General features: G+C 39.4%; 1 protein-coding gene, 1 long non-coding RNA gene and 1 pseudogene across 3 annotated transcripts; all 3 read left to right on the top strand.

Annotated features, from left to right (window-relative positions):
* The first annotated feature begins 953 nt into the window (after positions 1–953).
* LOC146704955 (zinc finger MYM-type protein 1-like) lies at positions 954–4,481 on the top strand (annotated as a pseudogene).
* Positions 4,482–7,141: 2,660 nt separating this feature from the next.
* On the top strand, positions 7,142–17,669 carry LOC146704954 (catalase-like). Its single transcript, XM_085462434.1, has 13 exons — positions 7,142–7,316; positions 8,216–8,387; positions 9,711–9,821; positions 11,369–11,499; positions 11,856–11,960; positions 12,180–12,305; positions 12,391–12,582; positions 12,769–12,921; positions 13,009–13,147; positions 13,631–13,761; positions 14,165–14,272; positions 14,496–14,579; positions 16,437–17,669. The coding sequence occupies exons 1-13, from the start codon at positions 7,251–7,253 to the stop codon at positions 16,500–16,502; spliced, it is 1,584 nt and encodes a 527-aa protein (XP_085318560.1). The 5' UTR covers positions 7,142–7,250; the 3' UTR covers positions 16,503–17,669.
* Positions 17,670–21,016: 3,347 nt separating this feature from the next.
* LOC146704953 (uncharacterized) lies at positions 21,017–22,238 on the top strand. 2 transcript variants are annotated; one of them, XR_014921246.1, is made up of 3 exons: positions 21,017–21,078; positions 21,375–21,525; positions 22,173–22,238. It is a non-coding gene; the product is annotated as an uncharacterized LOC146704953 (long non-coding RNA). The 2 variants fall into 2 exon arrangements; XR_014921247.1 differs by having other exon boundaries at positions 21,067–21,126.
* The last annotated feature ends 843 nt before the right edge of the window (positions 22,239–23,081 follow it).

Raw genomic sequence — 23,081 nt, 5'->3', positions numbered from 1 at the left:
GTCGGAAGTGTTCAGCTCAACCTCAGCGATCGGCAGCGGCTGATCAGATGCATCCGGGTCACGGCACCACTTTTATGTAGCAGATGTGAAATGGTCGACTGCGTTGTGACAACAGACACGGACTGGCTGGAAACAGGGTTTATTCCTATAAAACAGAGTGCAGCAGCAAAATCAGTGTCACACAGTGGCAGCAGGCTTCTCCTCACCCAGTGTGGAGTCCGTACAGCTCTGGCTAGGAAACCCCACACCCGCAATGTGGCCGCAGGTGGCGTTACACTGATTAATGTCCCACTTCAACAATAACACACGGAACCTTAGTTCCACAAAAATAAAGTTCACACAATAAAAAAGTATAACCTATGTACAATACAGTTTTGAGAATATTCACAATTCGTACATTATATCTCAGCTACACCTACAATTAAACACATTCACTTACCAAAGTGAAATCGGGGGCATCTGCTGTGGCAAATGGGTGCAAGCCTTTGACCACAAACTTAGACACTGCTGGGTGACATTCGTCTATTCTGGCCTGAAAGGAGACGCTACTGGTAGACTGCAGCGAGAACTGCCAGCATCTGAGCCAGCCAGACTCTGTCTCTCTCATCATGGTTATCTAAATGCAACGCACAGTAATAGCAGGTTTTGTAATAAGGTAAATCGCGCTAACATAATATGCAATGCTAATTGATTAGTTACCTGCGGTATTAACGGGAGAGGACGTGGAAACGCTACCGCTGCTGCTGGGTTGAGCTTCGCTAGTCCGGAGCGGATCAAAAACACGACATTCGTTGAAAGCAATCGCGTGTTTTTTGAGCAAATGCTTTTGCATATTCGTAGTGTTTCCTCCCTTTGATGAAATCTCTACTTTGCAAGCAGTGGCGTCGTTAGGCCTATTTTAGGGGTGCTGAAGCCTCCCTAAAATATTCTTAAGCCCCCCTAAATAATTTGGTGGGTTTTTTTTTTTTTTTTTTTTTTTTTAACTTATTCGATTTTTTTTTTACAGAACTTGCAGACAAATTCAATATAAAGATGCAGGAATATGAGTTTAAAGAAATAATAATATAAACCTGTCGCTATTCACACAAATATGATCATAACTCGGTTGGTCCCTTTCGCTTTACATTGTTAAGGTAGCGTCAGTGCTTCGTTATCCAATCCCTTCCAGTTGTTCACAGGGGACATCCACATGACTGAAAATCCAGTCCTCGTTTTCACTGCTACTTTACACTCCGCTCGTATACACCTGCAGAAACAGTAGCGTGCATGTGGCAAACGGCAAGAAATCATGGATATACGCAAGTTTTTCAAGAAAGTAAGTCTTCATCACTGGCTGGTAGTAACAATTAGTTAGCTCCAGCTAACAGCAGAGAGTCCCATGTAAATAATGAACCAGGTGCTCCCCATTTTGTAAATAAAAACCTGGCTAGCGCACTAAGTTAAATTGTTAGCATAATGTTAATTTCTGTCACTCGTTTTAGCTCTGAAAAATCCAGCTGAGCTCATTCAGGTATGGTTATCATCAGTGGAAATAATAATAATCACTCCATCCCCATTAACCTGTAGGAGTCAGGGCAGAGGAGCACAGAGAGGCAGAGGGGAGAGACGTCTGCTGGAGAGGTGAGTCAAAGGATGGAGTCATTTGTGATGGAGACAGTCTGATTAGAATTTTATGGGACTCAATATGGATATGAAATATGAAACATTTCAGTCACGGTACAACATATAAGACCTGTTTAACTTGAGCTTTTATTTAGGAGAGTCAAGGTTAGAAAGTGGAGAGAGCAAAGAGAGAGATATGTATATAAGTCAAATTAGCCTGACTCACATATTTTTGAGGGTTCTATTTTAATATTACTTCAATTCAAGTAATTTAGTAATATTTTTCAGGGCTTTAAATTGCAACCATTTTAGTCACATGCGTGCTCAAAATATAATGTTTGTAATTTCAAAATATTTGGGAGCAACAAATTACTGTGGAGCGGGAGCAGAAGTCATGATATTAGCAATTTACATTACAATTCAGTATGTTTTAGTGTATCTTGAAGGGTGAGGCAGAAGGAGTGGCTGAGGGAGAAAAAGGTCAACAGGCAAGTTCAAGTCAGAGAGAGCAAGGAGAGACAGAGGAGCTGCAGCAAATAGATCGAGAGGCAGAGGAAGATCAAGTTATTACAGAGAGAGGAGAGCAAACAGGCCAAGAGAGGGAAAATGATGAAGCAGCTGCAGCAACTCATTCTACTACAGGGTTTGATTTAGGTGACAAAGACACAGGGCCCAGACAGGTGAAGCTGAAGAGCTATCCACATGATACGTTTGGTACACAGAAGCGAGCATTTAACCACAGCTGGTTTGAAAAGCACAACTGGTTAGAATATTCAGTCAACCAGAATGCAGCTTTCTGCTTCCCATGTAGAGTGTTTGGCAAAAACATCAAACATGATAGTTTGGTCAGTAACGGTTGCAAGAACTGGAAGAAAGCTTTAGTCATCTTTGGCAAGCATGAGATGGCACAAACACATAAGGACAGTGTTGTTACATGGAAAAGCTACCAGGGAACTAGCAAACAGGGAAACGTTGCACAGATGATAGCAACTGCAAATGTGAGTGAGATAGTCGAAAGAAGAGAGTATCTCAGACGAATTGTTGCAGTCACCTCTATGTTAGGGAGACAGGGACTCCCTTTTCGTGGTCATGATGAAGGTGAAGACAGCCCAAACAGAGGGAATTTTCTTGCGTGCATGGAGCTTTTGAAGGAGTTTGATCCTTTTCTTTAAAAACATAATCCCCCATCAAATGCACAGTATATCTCACCAACATCCCAGAATGACATGATTGACTGTTGTGCCCAGGAAGTTACTAGTGTCATTGTATCTGAAATGACAAAGTCTAAAGTCTATTCCATCATGGTGGATGAGGCAAGGGATAAAAAGGCAGAGCAGTTAGCTGTTTGTGTCAGGTAAGTGTCAGAGGGGGCAGTGAAGGAGCGTTTCCTTGCACTTGCAGAGATAAAATCATTTGATGCCCAGTCCATTGCAAATGAGATTCAGCAGCAGATCCAAAACTATGGTCTTGCAGAGCTTGAGTGTGTAGCACAAACATATGATGGTGCAGCCGTTATGAGTGGCTCCACTGGAGGTGTACAAGCACATTTTAGAAGGCTCCATCCTGAGGCTATCTATGTGCATTGTTATGCTCATCAACTCAACCGGGTTTTGTGCAATACTTGCAAGGCTGTCCCAGAGGCTGTGGAGCTTTTCAGCTTGTTGGAGTGTGTGTATTCTTTCTTCAGCACCTCCCTAGTCAATCATCATAAGTTCATGGAGACTCAGGCAAAGCTTGGATTGACAAAAACTGAGCTTGTGCAACTTTCAAACACTCGCTGGGCATGTCAGTTGCGATCAATCAGTGCAGTTCTTGAGACATTGCCTGCCATTTTGGAGTGCCTATCTGCAATTGGATCCCCCATAGCTGTTGGTCTCAGAGCAAAGCTCTACAAGTTCTCAGCAGTCTATGCACTACTGATGTTTCAGTCGATTCTGTCTGTAACCGAAGGACTCCACAAATTCCTGCAGAAAGAGACTTTAGACCTGGCAGAAGCTTTTATCTGCAAACAAGCTGTGTGTGACACACTTAAGGGCAAACACTCAGATGCATTTGCTACAGAGCTGTATGAGAAAACCAAGGCCCTGTGTAACACCCACAGTATCCCTGAACCAGGTGCCAAGACAAGGCACAGAGGAAAATGGAGGATTTTGTCCTGGAGGCAACTGTGGGTTCACGCACTGAATTGAACAACTCAGACACATTGAAAAGAGAGTTACTTTTCCCTTGTGTGGATCGGATGGTTGGCGAGCTTGATCAAAGATTTTGCAGTGTAGATGCAGGGCTGCTAAAAGGCGTCCAGGCATGCAGTCCTAAATCTGAGAACTTCTTGAGTGAACCACACTTGAATGAACTTGCAAAGCACTACAGACTTGACCTGAAAAAAGAGGAGGTTCTGGTGGCCAGAAACTTTCTTACCCGGAAAACAGAGGCTGGATGTCCACCCAAAAATATGTTGTCTGTGTACAACCTCCTTGATTCAGACATGTTTCCCTCTCTGAAGGCAACCATCCAAGTTGCCCTAACAGTGCCTGTCAGCAGCTGCTCGTGCGAACGGTCCTTTAGTGCACTGCGTCGGCTGCACTCCTGGCTGCGTCAAACAATGGGTCAGAAAAGACTTCACAGTCTTGCAGTCATGTCTATTGAAAAAGACACGCTTCAGCATCTGAGTCACAACAGAGTGATTGACCGATTTGCCACTCTTAAAAACAGACGTCATTCTTTGATGCTTCCACCCACCAAGTAACTGGTGATTGCAGCCAGAAAAATGTACTTTTTTATTTTCAGTTTTTTTCTTGTTATTGATGCAGCAAACACATTTCCTCTGTTTTTTTGTTGTACTGTATTATAAAGCAGACTGAAATAAAACAATAGATCTATTGGTGGCCTAGGATGTTTAATCTGTCCAAAAAAGTAGGAAAACAATTTCTCAGTCTTTGTTTTCTGTTTGTGAAATTTTGTGCTCATTCACTACGTTCGTTCATGTCGTGTGCATCTCTTGGGGGCTAAGCCCCCCCTGTCCTTAAAACCTAGTGACACCCCTGTTTGCAAGTATTGCACGTTGCCCTGTTGTCATCCTTTCTCATAAAGTGTAACCAAACTTTTGAGCGTTTGTGCCGCTCAGGCGCTGTGTTTCCTACTGGGTAAAAGACGCTACTCAACGTGATGACGTCATTCGGGGCGACTGGAATCGATAAGGGAATCGTTTTTAAAAGTGGCAAACGATTCCAAGGAATTGAAACAGTGGGAACCGGTTCTCAACAAGAACCGGTTTTCGATACCCATCCCTAAACTCATTACAGACATAATAATTTTTATGAATTATTATGTCTATTTTTATGCTTAAGGACAACAGATGGAAATTAGCCCTTGGCTATAATCTGGTATGTTTACATTCATGTAATTTTTTTTTACATTTATGTTCATTAACATGCACTGTCCTAAATAAATAAATAAATAAATAAATAAATAAATAAATAATTAAAACCCAAACTAGACCCAGAACATGAGAACTAGAAACAAAACACTGGAAATGAGAACTACAACACAGAGAAACTAGAAAGGTGGAACAGCTAACACTGAAAGCAGTAACACAGGGAGACTTACACACATGCTAAGAGAACTACAAAGGGGGAAGTGACTACAGTCACTAAGAACTAAAGAAAACTTAAACTATGAATGACAATAATCAAATAATATAATTACAGAGTCAGAAAGAGCAATACTGAGTCGCAGACCCAGTACAGTGATATTAAATCCCTCACAGTACAGCATTGTAACCTGTTTATCCATCAGAAAACTGCAGAGGATTTTCATGCAGCCTTTAAATAGCATAGTTAGTCTACCTCAGTTTGATTTGCAGCAGATTTCACAATATGAAAAAACATAATGTCACATGTACAAACCAAATATCTAACTTAAAAACATCAGGACTCACATGTAAGTTTTAATGAGCAGTCCTTACCTTTAACTCTAACCTCTCTTCTTCCTCTCCTGCCCTGTCTTTCTGTCCTGTTTTGCACAACAAAACATGACCTGTCCTTTCATTAATTGCACAAGTGGTGGTGGTAATTAGCCACTAGATAACTGGGTAAAGAGGTCATGTGTCTGTAGCATTGTCCACCATTTTAGGGAACAAATTTTGTTTTAAAGTGAGTAACAGGGCTTTTCCCTGCCTTTATAGGGGGCTTATATTTCACTAAAAACTATCTATATGCATATCCACATAATTATGGATTACGATATTCAAAAAAGACACTTTGTTTTAAAGAAAATACATTTAAAAACAGATCGTATTAGATTTATATTTCAAATATGACAAAAACATATTCTAGCAAATTATAGCCAAATTATTCTGTTACATTTTTTGTATTGTTGCATTCTTACCCGACCAGAACAACCCCTGTCTTTTGCCTTACTAATATTTCAGTGTCACTTTATTTTCCACATTTTTTTTCAATGTTGCCTTATGGTTCCGAGCACTGTCATCAATCTTTACATTTTATGATTATCTCATAACACTTGTTTAATCAGCTACCATCTCTCCTATGGACTTTTTAATGTCTACAGCCTCAGATCAACATAACCCTGCTCCCCAGCTCTATCAGCAGCTGGAGCAGCAGCAATTCATTCACTGCATTGTACCCTATCAGGTAAACATAGGCTACGTTTTGCATTGTCCCCACCTGATGACAGTGATACAGTATGACTCGATTCCACATTGGATTCTTGATGAACGTGGGTTGTTGTTATTCTGTCTGGTTCTATGTGCCCCTTTCTAACTTTTAGCACCCGCCCCTTCAAACATCTCTGCAAAACCCTGTTATGGACTGTCGTTAAAAAAAAGGGGAAGCTACAGCGTGGAACATGGCCCTGCTCTAGCTTTGCTTGTTTGTTTCAGATCTGTTATGTATATTTCTTAAAATGGCAAATATATATTATTCTATGTGTGACTAAAATATGTGTTTAAGATTTGTAAATCATTGCAATAATTTCTTAACTGAGGTTGTGAGATGCTAAAAGCAAAAGTACTAACATGTAAACTACAATGAAAGTACAATAAACAGTACAGTGCAAGTGAACATTTCAATAATTTTGACATTAATTCAAAGATCAGAAATTGGGTTTTCTTTTTTTTCTTTTTTTTTTGCCATTTTCCACCTTTTTCTTCTACTCTTTTACAATTTAGTTATGCTGCAATATAATAATAATAATAATAATAATAATAATAATAATAATAATAATAATAATAATAAGGAAATATGCTGTTCGGTGATTTGCTTGCGTTAACGGTAAACATTAAGGCGTGTCCTCAGATAAGGTATCTATTTTATGCATACTATTTTGTTTTTGTCTTACAAATAAAGGACGGCATTTTCAGTTTAAAAGTGAATATTTAGTGAGTAGGTTAGAAAGATAAAGGTTTTTCACACTTAAACATTGCATAAAGATTTATGTACGATCAGCAGCCTGTTTTTGGTTTGGTGCTTTCTCTTCAGTCTCGTAAGTGGGTCAGGAGCAGGCGCAGGGGGGCGGAGCAACGTCGGGCACTGTCCAGGAAGAAATTCTGGCGTAGGTATAAAACGATAGCAGTGTTTTGTGCGCAACATATTCTGCACAGTGTGTGGTCTAAGCACCGAATTGTGAAGATGGCTGACGACAGAGATAAAGCTACTGACCAAATGAAGACATGGAAGGCGAATCGAGGTTCTCAGGTCTGTATATGCATTGGGTTATATCAAGTGATTTTACTCCGCGGTGGCTACCACAGTTGGAAATGGGTGAAAGGTCGTCCAGGGGTAACAGGCTAACTAAGAGCTAGCTTGTAGCTCATGTCCTGTAGTCTCTACATTAATGTTTTTAGTGTAGTTTTAGTCTTAAGTATTTATCATACAGTCGTATTTAGTCCTTTATACTTTTTCACAGCCGTGAAAGAGACTTTAACCATGAAGATAAGAAGTGGGTCCAGGGTTATTTGTTTGAACTTCAACCCTCCTATCTATATATAACTAGGGCATATTAGAGTAAATTGCCGTTGTAAAGTAACCAAGTTCATGTCGCAGAATTGTTTTTATTCGTGCTGTTTTGAGCATGTTTGAGAGTCACGTAAAGACAAAAAGCATGCCGTCATAGCAGCTTCAAGTTTCAGCGTTATTGTTATGATAGTACACCTGCGAAACTGCACCATTGTATACACGTGTCACTTTTTTATGCTTAACGCAGTCTGCCTTTTTTAACTGCTTTTGCAACTTTGTCAATATCTTTGTTAGTTTCATAGATACTTTCTTTCAAAAGTGCCAGTTTTAAGGGCGTTCATTTAGACAATGAGTTATTATAACAGTTTAAGGCTCATGCAGGAGTAATGTCAAACACTGAAGATGATTTCATTGATTAATATATTAAGCCACTTAGTATTTTGCACTGATTTTGTTTCTTCATTGTAACCATAAGGTTAAAATTGCATTAAAGAAAGACCAGCTGTATTGCATTAGTCTTTGTTATAGTCTTGCATCAAGATATATTTAATGCTTTCTGTTTTTGTGGGGTTTTTTTTTTTTTTTGTTGTTGTCGTTGTTTTTTTTTTTTTTTTTTATTATTATCCATCTGTTATCAGAAACCAGATGTGCTGACCACAGGCGGTGGCCATCCAGTGGGAGACAAATTGAACTTGCAGACTGCAGGACCAAGAGGGCCGCTGCTGGTTCAAGATGTTGTCTTCACAGATGAGATGGCCCACTTTGACCGTGAACGAATCCCAGAGAGAGTGGTCCATGCCAAAGGGGCAGGTAAGGCATTGTGCTGTAGTCATGATGCTCTTTTTTTTTTAATTTTTTTATCCGATTTGCTGTCCCTTTGTTATAGCAGTGCAAAAGTGCACACAAACTACTGCTGATCGTGTGTAAGAAAAGGTTAAAAAATTGTTATTTATATTCGCTGACTAACAGGCTAACAAAAACGCTTTGCGTTCTTAAAGGAATATTTGTAATTAAGTAAAGAAAGCCAAATGTAAAAATTGTTGCCATTCAGGTCAATAGGATGGCTAGACATTTTATGCCAACACTTAGGGCTAAGCAGTATGGCCAGAAGTAGTGTCCCACTATATTTATTTCATTTCGAGCCCCTCAATGGTTCTCGCACACAGTTTTGGTAAGTAACACTCTTTTAAGTCTTCCTGCTGGCAGTAAAAAAATTAAAGGCTTCAATTAATTTATTCATTATCTATGGTCAACATCATTCAAAAATGTTTGTGTAATTTCTGACATCATTGTTTTTGTAGCAGTTATGACTGCTGCCATGCTTTTTGTTACACAATATTATTAGTCTTGTGCCTTTTGGTTGTTTCCACCTACATCCACAAATACAATGCTAAAATGACTCACCGTGGGATTAGCTCTATATTTATAAAGTCTTCAGACATGAATCATTTCTTAGTTCTAATGCCTGAAGTAGTAGGTAAATCATAGCTTGAGATCTAGACATCGACAATGCATTATTCAAAATGATAAAGTTTAATGGCTAGGACAACTTTTCAATTTGTTGGTGACAACACTTTGTACACTATGCAGTGTATTCTCAACACTGGCCATTTAATATGCACTAGAATGCCACAGATGCAGAGTTACTAAGGTACATATTCAGCACCTGGCACCAAAGACTCCCAGTGTTTAAAAGGTCTTAACAGCAGGCATGTGGTGCACTTATGTCTGAGATCAAGCATTGGTCTGATCCTTAACATTGGAAAGTGTTCAAATTTATGTGCAAATTTAGTCAAGAATTGTATTCTGGTGCAGGCAGATGGCTACAAATGACTGCATTAAATTACAAAGTTAAAACAAGACAACCAAAAAAATAAGTATAAAAGGAAATGTGGATCCTGCTTATTTGTGGATTAACTCCAAACAATTGTTAATCTTTACAGGCTTTACAGATCAGGGCTTCAGACTTTGGACAGACATTGAACAAGTTATTTGTTGGCCTACTTTCAAGAGTCTTAGATTTGTTCCCATGATAAATACAGTAAAAACTAGAACTCAAAATTTGTGAAGCTTATATTAGCATACATGTCTTTTAAAATTTGTATTTATTTTCATTTTTTCTCCATTATTCAGGGGCGTTTGGCTACTTTGAGGTCACTCATGACATCACTCGCTACTGCAAAGCCAAAGTGTTTGAGCATGTTGGCAAGACTACACCAATTGCTGTCCGCTTCTCCACTGTGGGTAAGAACGACCATAAAGTCTGTGAAGGTTCTCAGTCATCCAGGTCATCGTAGTCAAAGGAGCTTGCAAGGAAAATCACAAGCGCATGGCACAACACAGAAGAGCCACCTCCACAGGACAAGACTCAGCAGTCCATCTGCATCTTAAGGATAAAGGACACTCTTTCGAGGATGCCAATGTTCACATTTTGGACAGAGAGGACAGATGGTTTGAAAGAGGAGTGAAAGAAGCCATCTATGTCCACTGTGAGCGACCATCTTTGAACAGAGGCGGGGGTTTACGACACCAACTCTCTGCCATCTATAATCCAGTTTTGAGATGCTTTCCCAGACGCCTTAACGCCCACTCACATCCTGGGCCAGCTGATCTCAGGAATTCGCATGATAAGGTGGGGCCAGGTTTCACAATGAACACACCCGAAACTCTGGCTGATTGGGACCCACACCCAGTTTCACACCTTGGCTCAGGATCATGAGGGGGTCCTTTTGTCCCTCTGTGGGGGGGTCCCTCCCACTAGGTTTATATCTGGGACTCTCCACCATTTGACCTTAGAACTGAAGAAGCTTCTTGGATGAGAGGTGAAACGTCTTCAAGCAACTTAAAGAAGTCCAGACTCTTTTCCTTGCAAGCTCCTTTGACAACGACCATAAAGGATTTCATGGGTTCGCCTTGTTAATGGTTACAGATTTGCTTATTGGGGGGTTGTTGTTGTTGTTGTTGTTGACGACGACGACACAGTTTTGGTGTGATTGTTTGGACTATAGACCCTGTGCATGAGAAAATGCTAACTTCCTGGTTTGAGACTGGATGTGGGGTTGTACATTTCCGGTAGCTTTACTTTGCGGTCAATCGCTACTGCGAAGATATACTCCAAAATCATGTCCAAAACTCGAAAACGGAAAGATCGCGTTAAGTTACAAAGAGCAGAAGGTGGGAACACTCACCACTGTTGTGTCATAAAAAATCTAATGATCAATTTTGACATTTAAAGAGTTTAGAGCGATCAGTTGTTTACATCACTCAACACAAGCAAAAAAAAAAAATAATAATAATAATTTGCATTTATTATTTTGAATTTTGCATAGGAAATTACCCCCTCAATTATATGAAGCCGTAATCTTCTCACAGCATGTTCATGTCTGCTGAAGACAGATAACAAGCTTGTGAAAATATGGGGAGAAAATGCATGCGTGCTAAACAGTTTTGAAATGCTGTCATAGGAGAATATGGACATTTAAAACGTATTGAGTGTTTCATGAAAGTGTGACTGTATTAGACATTCTGGTGCTTGTATGAGTCATAAACCATCCCTTGAAAATGGAAATGTGAGTATTTGGTAAAGGATTGATACCTATAAGCAGGCTGGCCCTGTGTTGGCAAGTGGTGCTCTTAACATCTCAACTTGGGTGACATTAGAAAGGACATTAACAGTGAACTTTCAGTCGATTTGTATGCTGGACATTGTCTTTTAGACTAAGTTAGTGGATAATGATACAAATTCATGATTTGTCTGTAAAATATCAATTGAACTTTTTTTATTTTCCCAGCTGGAGAGTCTGGGTCTGCAGACACTGTGCGTGACCCTCGAGGTTTTGCAGTCAAGTTTTACACTGAAGATGGCAACTGGGACCTGACGGGCAACAATACCCCAATTTTCTTCATCAGGGATGCCATGCTGGTGAGTGGGTGTAGGACGCATGTGCCTGGGCAGACCGTAATGTTACAGGTTTCTATAAAATTTGCATCAGTTGCAGTATTACAGCAGTACCTTTTTTTTTTTTTTTTTTTTCTCCCCCCTAACATGGAAATGGTCAAGTGTGGCTGCTTTTTCAGTTTTGTGTCTTTTTTTTTTTTTTTTTTTTTTTTTTTTTAAAACATTAAATATCTAACCCAAAGGCGTATGAAATAAACCAAGCTTGTTATTCCTAATGTTAAGATATTTAAGACCAGAGACACATTCCTCACAACACCTGTGCTAATATCAGTCAAGTGTACATTGTCTTATATTAATGTCCCATCCTTAATTTCGTGCAGTTCCCATCCTTTATCCATTCCCAGAAGCGCAATCCCCAAACCCACATGAAAGACCCTGACATGGTGTGGGACTTCTGGAGTTTGAGGCCCGAGAGTCTGCATCAGGTAGATGCTGCTGAGCCTGATACTGAAAAGTCTAGTATATTATGTCATGTCAGCTGAGGTGTTTCTAAAATACACATTTAGGATAAAGAATATTTTCAAGTAAGTAAGTCTTTCTGTGCACTGTTGCTCGCTGTCTTTATACTTGTAGTCATCATTGACAGTGATTGGCACAGAAACTCTTCCAGTTGTTTTCATGGTCTCGTCTTGTCTCCTGTGCAGGTGTCTTTCTTGTTCAGCGATCGAGGTTTGCCTGATGGCCACCGTCACATGAATGGCTACGGCTCTCACACCTTCAAACTGGTCAATGCCGATGGTGAACGTGTCTACTGCAAATTCCACTATAAGGTCTGCCTGAGGTCAGCTTTATTAGCTGTTATGTTGTGTGTTCTGCCATCTCTGACTTCATTTTTTTTTTAAATAAATTTTTTAGACGGATCAAGGAATAAAGAATTTGACGGTGGAAGAGGCAGACCGCCTGGCAGCCACCAACCCAGATTATGGAATTGCAGACCTGTTCAATGCTATTGCTAATGGAAACTACCCATCCTGGACCTTTTACATCCAGGTCATGACCTTTGAGCAGGCTGAGAAGTTCCGGTTCAACCCGTTTGATCTTACAAAGGTACTGCAGTTCTGCACAACAGAAAACATCCGAGTTATAAAGTAATACGTGACATAAATGTGCAGTGACTTGGTAACTTGTTTTCCAAAAACGTCCATATTATCACAGGTTGTCTCTAAATAATGACGTGCTCATTTGAAAATCACAGATGACTTTTGTGATTTGTAAATTTTATTCGCGGTGCAGGTTTGGTCACATAAAGAATACCCACTGATCCCTGTGGGCAAACTGGTTCTGAACAGGAACCCAGTCAACTACTTTGCAGAGGTGGAGCAGGCGGCCTTTGACCCAAGCAACATGCCACCAGGCATCGAGCCCAGCCCTGACAAGATGCTGCAGGTGACATTATGGCAGATTTGACAAGCTGGGGGGAATGAAGAAAAGCTAGGTTGGTATTGAGCTCTGTCCTCCATGTTCTTTGTCTAGGGTCGCCTCTTCTCCTACCCAGACACGCATCGTCACCGGCTGGGAGCAAACTACCTGCAGATCCCTGTCAACTGCCCCTTCAGGGCTCGTGTGGCCAACTACCAGCGTGATGGTCCGATGTGCATGCATGACAACCAAGGTGAGACGTGATCAGGTCTGGTACCTGTGGCTCAGAAATGAATCTTGAGTAATCCTGGAATTTTAATCCAGGTAGTGTTACAGTTTATTTATACTGAGTTCTTAACTGTTATTTTTAACTGTTATTATACACGTGACATATACACAAGTGCATATCACCTTTGAAGCAGACGATCAGTGATGGTGTTTTAAAAAATCTTAGTGATCCAAAAACACCCTTATTATATAAAATAATTAGAAATAATTTTATAACATGGACCTTACATGCATAACCACAGTCATCTACATTGTGCACAAAATGTAAAAACTAGCGATAAAACATTAATTTTATCGCTACATTTCATGCATTGTACAGTGGTAGATGTGTGAATAACGTATGTCATCACTATAGTCACTGATTATGGTTTTCCACAAACATCTGGTCTTTGTTAATTTTTTCTTTCTTTCCTTCACTGCCTCACCAGTGTTTTTGTTTGACCACCAGGTGGCGCTCCAAACTACTACCCTAACAGCTTCAGTGCCCCAGAGACTCAGCCTCAGTTTATGGAGTCCAAGTTCTGCGTGTCTGCAGATGTTGCTCGTTACAACAGCTCAGATGAAGACAATGTCACACAGGTAATGATGATTTAACAGGATCTGTAGGCGTGTGACACAGAGTGTCTGAGGCCCAGGCAATTTCAGATTTGATAATATTAAAAAGCTGCATAAATCTGTATTTAATATGAACAGTGGATCGAATGATAAGATGAAATTGTTGCTCATTTTTTAAAGGGTAATGGAAATATGTAGATTTAGTTTTAGTGGCTTTTTCTTCCTGTTACTGCACTCGTTTGGTTTCTTCGGCCTCATCTTGGAAGGAACACAACTGTAGCTAAGGCCACTTCTTATTAGTAACAAACGGTAGCTGTATGTTATAAGATGTTGTTTAAGAACTTGGAAATCCAGTTAAGGACTGAGTCAAAATCTGTTTCTGATTAGTTCCTTTTTCCTCTGGAGAATAAACCTGTGTTTTTTGCAGGTTCGCACCTTCTACACTCAGGTCCTGAATGAGGAGGAGCGACAGAGACTTTGCCAGAACATGGCAGGGTCCCTGAAAGGAGCCCAGCTCTTCATCCAGAAACGCATGGTGAGTCCAAGCACTACAGTCTCTCACTTTGCTGTCGCTCATAGTTTGCTTTTTGGAATGTGAGGTTTCAGGAAAGATGTTGTGCTTATTGGTAAATGTAATCTATTTACAGTATGTAATCTGTTTATTTTTTTTCATGGGGAGACGAAGAAGATGTGTGTTTTGTTTGTTGAAGAACCTGCTATCCTCCAGGACTGTAATGTTTTTCTTGGGTATCTTGCAGGTCGAGAATTTGAAGGCTGCCCATCCAGACTATGGAAACAGAGTTGAGACTCTTCTCAAGAAGTACAATGCGGAGGCCAAGAAGGTAAACGGGCCTTGTCTAGTTGTGTGTAGGGCTGAACGATATATCGCATTTGCGATAATATCGCGACATGATCAAGTGCAATTTTCTAACTGCAAAGGCTGCGATTATACTCTGGACATGTCCAAATTCATGGGCTGCATCCTCCTGAGGCCACATTTGTAGACCGATTACGTCACAGCGACGCGCCGAAGGCTGTCCAAATTACTACCATATCCCAGAATTCATAGCGCGGCCCAGCCAAACTCCAGTTTCCAACAATGGCGGCCGCTACTAAGTTTTAAAATTACTCATACTAATCTTTCTGGGTCACAAAATAAACTTTTAAAATATTTTCAGGCGAGAAAGTAGTTGTGTAAACATCAAATATCTGCTCGGTTTATCAAGATATCCCATATTTGCAAAAGTGCTTCGACGTTTTCAGAGGCGTCTGCTACCCACCAGCTCGACAGCTAGCCGGGAGCTCGAGGGTTACTGATGCGGCCGAGAACGGCACAACTCCCGGCACATCATTTTCAGATCACCGCGGAGTTTCGCTGCTCGGGTTAAACGTAATATATAAGTCACTTAGACAACCTAAAAATGTTATTGTTGGGCTTTTTTCAGTGTTTTGTTTGTTCGTGAGTAAATCGGTTTGGCTGAGATTAAAGTTATTAGATTAGATAAAATAAAACTTTATTAATCCCCCGGGTGGGTTCCTCCTTGGTTTTCACACAGCTGACTAAACGTCAAACAGAAAACTTATTAAACAGAAGTATGAGACAGTCGAGAATTTACACCAGTGTCTGGTTATATTTTAGATAGCAAGGAGCAGACGGCCGAGTTTATTAAACTCCACCGAGACAGCGGTGACGCTAATCAGAACTAGACCGTCCAATTTCACGCCTTTAAATTTTAAAGGCGTGTTTGTGTGTGTGTGTTTATACAATTGCTATTATGTTTGCACTTTATGTGTAATGTTACTGACTGCAGAGATCAGTAAGATGTGTGTATTTTTTATTTATTAGTTTTATTTATTTAATATTATTTTTTAATTGAATGACTGTCTAGTAGTTCACAGATGTCGAAAAACTGAGTGTGGTAAAGCCACTGATTTTTTTTATGTATATTTCTGCAATCTGCACATTGTACTGACTTTCATTTTAATGTTTACACCAGGGTTCCTTGTCAGCACTTTATGCTCAGATGTTTGTAAGCTAAAAATAAACTATTGTGTATGTTCAAATATACTGTTGTGATTGAAGAAGTTAAATAAAAATGTCAGTCATCAATTCATGCATCACCTCATGTTATCATAACAGAGGTCTGTCTTCCAGGAAAGAACAGTTTAAAATTAATGTAATATAGTATTGGCCATACTATATGATGTATTGCTTGTCTTTGTTTAATAATACAGAAGACAAAGACCTTAAAAAATAATCGCATCGCAATATTGGGGCAAAAAATCGCAATTAGATTATTTTCCATAATCGTTCAGCCCTAGTTGTGTGTTTATATACAGCATACATCCAGTGCAAGTTGTAATTTCATTCATTCATTAGCCACACTGGTTCACAGTTAAATATCTTTAGAGACTTTCCCAAAAGTCTTTTCTTTTTTCTTTTCTTTTTTTCTTTAGAAAGGAGCATTTAACAATCGATAAGACTTTCATTAGATGATACAGATAATCAAAGGATGTCTGACCTTAAAGTAAGAGGACATGGTATGAAACTGAGGTGTTAAATAAGAAGAAACGTGTGGATGGATTTTTATCTGGTGTCAAAGTACTTATAGTAGTACATTGTAATTACAGTAATATTCTGCCCATTAAAGTGTCTGACCTCGTTTTTGAGTTTCTCTTCTTCAATTTGTGTTTTACAGGACGCTGCCTTGCATGTTTACAGCCGTCCAGGAGCCGCTGCCATCGCCGCGTCCTCTAAGATGTGATGCCTTAAATTTCAAGCGAGCAAATGCACTTGCGTCATAACTGACCACTACTGAAATGGAACAATATTAGATCCATCAGGAAAGGCTCAAAATAGAAGTAATCTAGCTTTTACTGTTGTGGCTAATTGGTTTTTGATTCAGTTTTTCCAAGCAATTTATTTCTCTAAATTGTCAGCACTGTGCATTGTGAGCTGCACCACAACCAGGTTGCAATAAAGTCACCATGATAATACCGCAGGTTTTTTTTTTTTTTTTTTTTTTAAGCTTTGAGTAGTAACTGCTTGCCTAGACCACCTGAGTTTAACAGGCACTTAAAAGCATTTCATTTCATTTTGATTTGATTGCATTAAGCTAATTAACCAAACCAGCCTCCAGTAATTCCTCACATTGTATGTACTACTAAGCTATGATGCTTGAAATTTTAAAAAAGCATTGCAAGTTTGAAAGAAATCTGCATTAAGGATGATACTTGGTATCTGCTTTAATGATGAGTCTCAATTTAAGCTGGTAAAACATCTGGATTTGTCATGAACCACAGGTTTGCTGCTTTGCCCCCCCCCCCAGTATGAGCAATGATCTGTTGTGGGTTTGTCTGTTTGTTTGTCTTCTTTCCTCATGTTTGACTGAACCACTGGTCAGTGTTATCATTGTGGGTATGCGGTGATGAGCAAGTTAAAAGATGTAATGTTAACTAAAACAGTCGTTTGTGCCTTTTTTATATACAAAAACTACCACTAACAGGGATTTAACCTTCATCCTTAACAACCCAGGTTTGTTTCTGTTTAGTGTGGGGTTTATTTGATTTTTGATGGTGTGGTGTTTTGTTTTGTTTTGTTTTGTTTGTTTTTTTTTGGGGGGGGGGCTGTAATTGCTTTACCCTAAAACTGTCTTTCTGCACGTTTTTAGATTGGGACATAAGAATTCTGACGTTCTTCAGTCAAGTGGGAAACTTGATAAAATAAATCTGACCTTTAAGAGTAATGCAACTTCAAGCATGTAATGATGAAAAGTAACTGTCTAAATTAAATCTCACTTCTGAATTGCTTGTGTGAACTTTCTGCTGATCTGAATGTGACTGATTTCTTTTATTAATGTCTGTACTGGAAAATATTTCTCATCTGTTCTGTGCTTATATTGAATGAATTTGTAATTAAAAGTTAATCCGTCTTCCTTTGTCTCCTGTACTTTTTCAAAGAAACGATCATGATTGATTTTACGAAAACAATCCTCAACTTGTCTGGACGTAGCAGGTTTTCACTGGTTCCTTTATTTGCAGCATGTTTTAAAAGCAATAGAGGTTCTCTGCTCAAGCTGTACGTGTCATATCTGCAAGTTGTGGAAGAATGACACCTGGCTGTAAAGTTTCAGCGCAGGGGTGTGTCTGGAGGTAGGGCATGAGTTCACACAAATAGTATTATAATTTGTATGTTAAAATTTAGATTTTTTTTTTTTATTTTTTTATTAAGAGGACTTTAAGGTTATAGTACAGTAATAATCAGAAAAGGGTAGCATGACAGTTGTTTACTTTGATTAAACAAACATTATGTAGCAGTTGGTAATTGATAAGAGGTTAATTTTCAACCAGAAAGTCACTGGAGACCTTGATGGATTTAGGGGAAATTTTAATGAATTTTTAAAATGAAACTTATCCCTTTACCTCCCTCTTTGCCATAACATGGTGAAGTTGCAATAACCAGTCATTTTGAAAACAGTCCATGTACGCTGTAAGTCAAACCCTCACAAATATGACATCACTGTTTCCACCTCTGCAATCCAAAGGCACTGAGCCCAGCCCTGTCAAGACGCTGCAGGTAACACAATTATAAGTGTTCAAACTGTCTAGAAGTGAAGAATTGATCATATAAAAAGAATAGTCTAATCCCTTCCCCCATTATATTTTTTTCTCCCTGGGTAACAGGGCTGTATCTTCTATGGTCTTTGCCCTTATTTCAAATATGAGGGCACAGCTCTGGATTGTCTGCTGAGAAAACAGAGCTGTACTTTTTGTGTTTAGATTGTGATTATGTGTAGCAGCTTTACTGAAGAATATGTCAATAATGACAGCACTGAAAGTTTTAATTATTTTTTTCTGCTGATAAGTTATTGGTAAGTGTTGGCCAGGGGATGGCGCCATTTGAACTGTACAAATGTGTGACACATGAACTTTTTCTTTGTAGTTTCAATGTTTTGAAAAGCTCAGGAGACTCATACATTTATGAACCCAAACCACAGTCACCTAGATTGTAGATGTACCAATGTATCCAAAACTTGAAAATCAGTCATACTTAATTAATATGAAAACACGAAGTGTAACTCCAAACTAATATCCTAACAGCTTCACTTTGGAGAGACCCAGCTTCAGTTTGTAGAGTCCCAGGTCAGAGTGTCTCCATATGTCACTTATTACAGCAACTCAGATGATTTCATGTCACATGGGTAATGATAATTTAACAGGCTTTAGAGCATAGGTGTCAAACTCTGGCCCGCGGGCCAAATTTGGCCCGAAGCCATACCAAATTACTATTAGAGCTGGCCTACTGGTATTATACAGCTAATATATATATATTGTTTAGTATTAAGCTTTGCTTGTTCCATATTCAGTTTTTCAGCAAAACTTGTTTGAGTCCATAAGAAAAGATTCATTCTTATATCTGGAGGAATTTTTTTTTTTCAATAAATATAAATGTTAGCCCGCGACTTTGTTCCAGTTTTGAATTTTGGCCCACTGTGTATTTGAGTTTGACACCCCTGCTTTAGAGGCATGTGGCCGAGAGCTATAAAGTTTGAGAGTGTCCTAGGCTGAGGCTTTCGCAGGTTTAACTTGGCAGGTATTTTGATGTTGAGTCATTTTTACTGCGCACAGTACACCTGGAATGTGCATGAATGCACCAGAGCTTCCTTAGAAAAGCATGCAAACTGGAACCAACCCAGAACCCTTCTCATGTTCAGTTTCCATTGTTACAAATGCCACAAACCTCATGCTCTAAATACTCTGCAGATGTCAGTTGGAGCTGTGAAGCTAGTGCTGAGGTGGAGAACGTTGCCAAACACAAAAATCAATTCAATTCAATTTTATTTATATAGCGCCAAATCACAACAAAAGTCGCCTCAAGGCGCTTCATAGATACAGAGAAAAACCCAACAATCATATGACCCCCTATGAGCAAGCACTTTGGCGACAGTGGGAAGGAAAAACTCCCTTTTAACAGGAAGAAACCTCCGGCAGAACCAGGCTCAGGGAGGGGCGGCCATCTGCTGCGACCGGTTGGGGTGAGAGAAGGAAGACAGGATAAAAGACATGCTGTGGAAGAGAGACAGAGATTAATAACAGATATGATTCAATGCAGAGAGGTCTATTAACACATAGTGAGCGTGAAAGGTGACTGGAAAGGAAAAACTCAATGCATCATGGGAATCCCCGGCAGCCTACGTCTATTGCAGCATAACTAAGGGAGGATTCAGGGTCACCTGGTCCAGCCCTAACTATATGCTTTAGCAAAAAGGAAAGTTTTAAGCCTAATCTTGAAAGTAGAGATAGTGTCTGTCTCCCGAATCCAAACTGGAAGCTGGTTCCACAGAAGAGGGGCCTGAAAACTGAAGGCTCTCCCTCCTATTCTACTTTTAAATACTCTAGGAACAACAAGTAGGCCTGCAGAGCGAGAGCGAAGTGCTCTAATAGGGTGATATGGTACTACAAGGTCATTAAGATAAGATGGGGCCTGATTATTTAAGACCTTGTATGTGAGGAGCAGGATTTTGAATTCAATTCTGGATTTAACAGGAAGCCAATGAAGGGAAGCCAAAACAGGAGAAATATGCTCTCTCCTTCTAGTCTGCTGCAGCATTTTGGATTAGCTGAAGGCTTTTCAGGGAGTTTTTTGGACATCCTGATAATAATGAATTACAGTAGTCCAGCCTGGAAGTAATAAATGCATGAACTAGTTTTGCAGCGTCACTCTGAGACAGGATATTTCTAACTTTAGAGATGTTGTGCAAATGGAAGAAAGGAGTCTTACATATTTGTTTAACACAGTGGCTCCCACAGTGGTTTTTTTGCTGGGCCCCCCTTTGTTTTACAAGAAAAATGTTCATGCCCCCCCCCCGTGGGCACACGCACAAACACATCCTCCAACCACACACACCCATATTTTGCTCTATTGCAGTTTATTTCACACACACATGTATATGTATGTATACATTATATATATATATATATATATATATATATATATATATATATATATATATATATATGTATATATATATATATATATATATATATATATATATATATATATATATATATCAATCAGAAAAACATTTGGGCATGCTCCTCTTTTTACGCTCCTTCATACCCCTAAGATAATCTGTAATGATGCCAATACATACCTGTCTGGAACAAGCATAGTGACTGGCTTACAGGAAGGCCCGCATATATCTAACCTGTTTTTTTTTTTTTTTTTTTTTGTTTTTTAATGTGGGCGTTACAGGCTGCCTGAAGTGATAGCTGTTATTTTGTTAAAAACACCCACATGCAGTGCCACTGCTGAGCCCCCATCGACAAGTGAAAGTAAAGGTGAGTCTGTTTTAGTAGAGTTTGAGGAGAAGCAGAATGAACTTCAAAGTAAGAAAACAATTTAAAATGTATTTCTTTGTGTGTGTGTAGTGGTGTTATCTTACTTTTTCTTAAACTGTCTTTCGTCAAACTGTTTTTACATTGTCTAGATTCTAGGTTGTCTCAGGGGCGTCTTTGCACAGGCTGCGGTCTGAACTGGGGTCTTGAACGATGTGTGTGTGTGTGTGTGTGTGTGTATCTACATATTTATTATGTATGTATGTTGTTAAGACACTAACACAAAGGTTGTGTCACAGCATACTCACCAGATAATTTGCATTGAATGCAAATGCAAAACTTTGTTTCCCACCCACATTTCCGCTGCTGAGTCTCCTTTGGCTGTTAACTCCACTCGAATCCAGATTGCACATAAAGACTGAGTGGACTTGCACTGACTGATACGTGAAAGTGAGTGTAAGGTTTATATTGTTGATTGTCATTTATGCTTAGAGATATTTACTCATATATGCTTTGAGTTTTATAATCGATTGCATAATAATGGAGGTTTGATCCGTAGTAGTCTGTGGAGACTCTGTGTGCCTTCCAGAGCACTCTGGCATACACACACACCTTAAGGTCATGAAAGAGGTTATATCTACTCTTACTGATTTATGGTAGGAGGACATCTCTGTATCTGTATAAGAGCCCTTTGTTTAGATGGAGCGCTAGACTCCTGAATTTGAATTTTGTGGTTGTGGTGCTGTAGTGGTAAAGTTGGGGGTGGGGAGTGTGCTCAACCCTACTGGCATGCAGTATACTCATCCAGCAAGTCCAAACCTGTTCAACTGCTTCCTGTAAAAAGCTGGAGAGACATATTACCAGTATGTCTAAGCAGGCTTATGAAATGAGATTCTGCTCTCACAGTCGAGTCACCGACTGTGAGAGCAGAATCTCCTCAAAGACATATTTGCATTAGTTGCCAGTGTGTGTTCTATCCCAAAGCACTTTCTCATATTATATTATATTAATATCACTGTAACTCCACTGCTGTCCCAAAAAAGAAATCATCAACAACAATAACTCTTTTGAACACCTTTATTCTCTCCAAACTGCAGTTGAGCTCACAACAATGACAACAACGAATCCTCCACGTTACCTTCCATTTCAGGACAGCATGTATGATGGGAATGGGGATCAACAATCAATGGTTCAGCACACCACTGTGATCATCAGCACTGAGCCACCAAAAGACCATATTATCTGGTCCCTCCTCTGCTTTTTCTACTCAAACCCCTGTTGTCTTGGGCTTGCAGCTCTCATTTATTCTATCAAGGTGAGGTTAAATAAATCGGGTTTTTCATGAACTAAGCATCTGTTATACTTCTGTGTGTCTGTGTGTGCATGAAAAAATATATAAATATTTACCTGTCTACTTACTATGACCTACATTATATTGATTTTACCACATAGATCAAGTTAATATCCATGGTCTCCAACTACACTTTTACAATCTATATTTTTCTGTCGTTTTAGGCCAGAGACCGGAAGGTGGTTGGAGATTTGGAGGGTGCACGGCATTATGGGGCCACTGCTCGCCAGCTTAACATCACCTCCACAGTCCTGGTTGCCCTTGGACTCCTGATATTCATTATTACAATGATAGTTGTTTTTGCACGGGTATCTCGTTAAGCCCTCAAAGTAACACACCCTGACAAAACGCTTCCTTTTAACAGATTGCAGTGCATTGCTTGCTGTTGTGACTTTGGATTTGGATGATAAATATTAGCATCAATTTTATAATCAGTCTTCATTGTGTCTTTTGTTAGAAAAAGACACAATTTCATCTATCTATCTATCTATCTATCTATAGAAAAGGACAGAAACATATATATTTTTATATATATATATAAATATATTTTCATATTTCAGTGAAGGTAAATGTATATAAAGATGATTTTTAGCCAATTAATGTTTGTGCCTATCTATCTACACCCAGGTGAAAAATAAGCACACTGCATTTGGCG

This window comes from Copadichromis virginalis, linkage group LG7 (genome assembly GCF_057382275.1).
Source record: "Copadichromis virginalis isolate Kocher_CV1m ecotype Utaka linkage group LG7, C_Virginalis_male_GT1.1, whole genome shotgun sequence".
NCBI classification, from domain to species: domain Eukaryota; kingdom Metazoa; phylum Chordata; class Actinopteri; order Cichliformes; family Cichlidae; genus Copadichromis; species Copadichromis virginalis.
The sequence above is the reverse complement of the archived record's forward strand: the minus strand, read 5'-3'. Positions and strand labels throughout refer to the sequence as shown.

Bases quoted from the DNA above. Each gene is read 5' to 3' on its own strand.
- LOC146704954 (XM_085462434.1), top strand. From the start codon at position 7,251: ATGGCTGACGACAGAGATAAAGCTACTGACCAAATGAAGACATGGAAG. The intron at 7,317-8,215 runs GTCTGTATATGC...ATCTGTTATCAG, and splicing joins AGGCGAATCGAGGTTCTCAG to AAACCAGATGTGCTGACCAC. The intron at 13,762-14,164 runs GTAATGATGATT...TGTTTTTTGCAG, and splicing joins ATGAAGACAATGTCACACAG to GTTCGCACCTTCTACACTCA.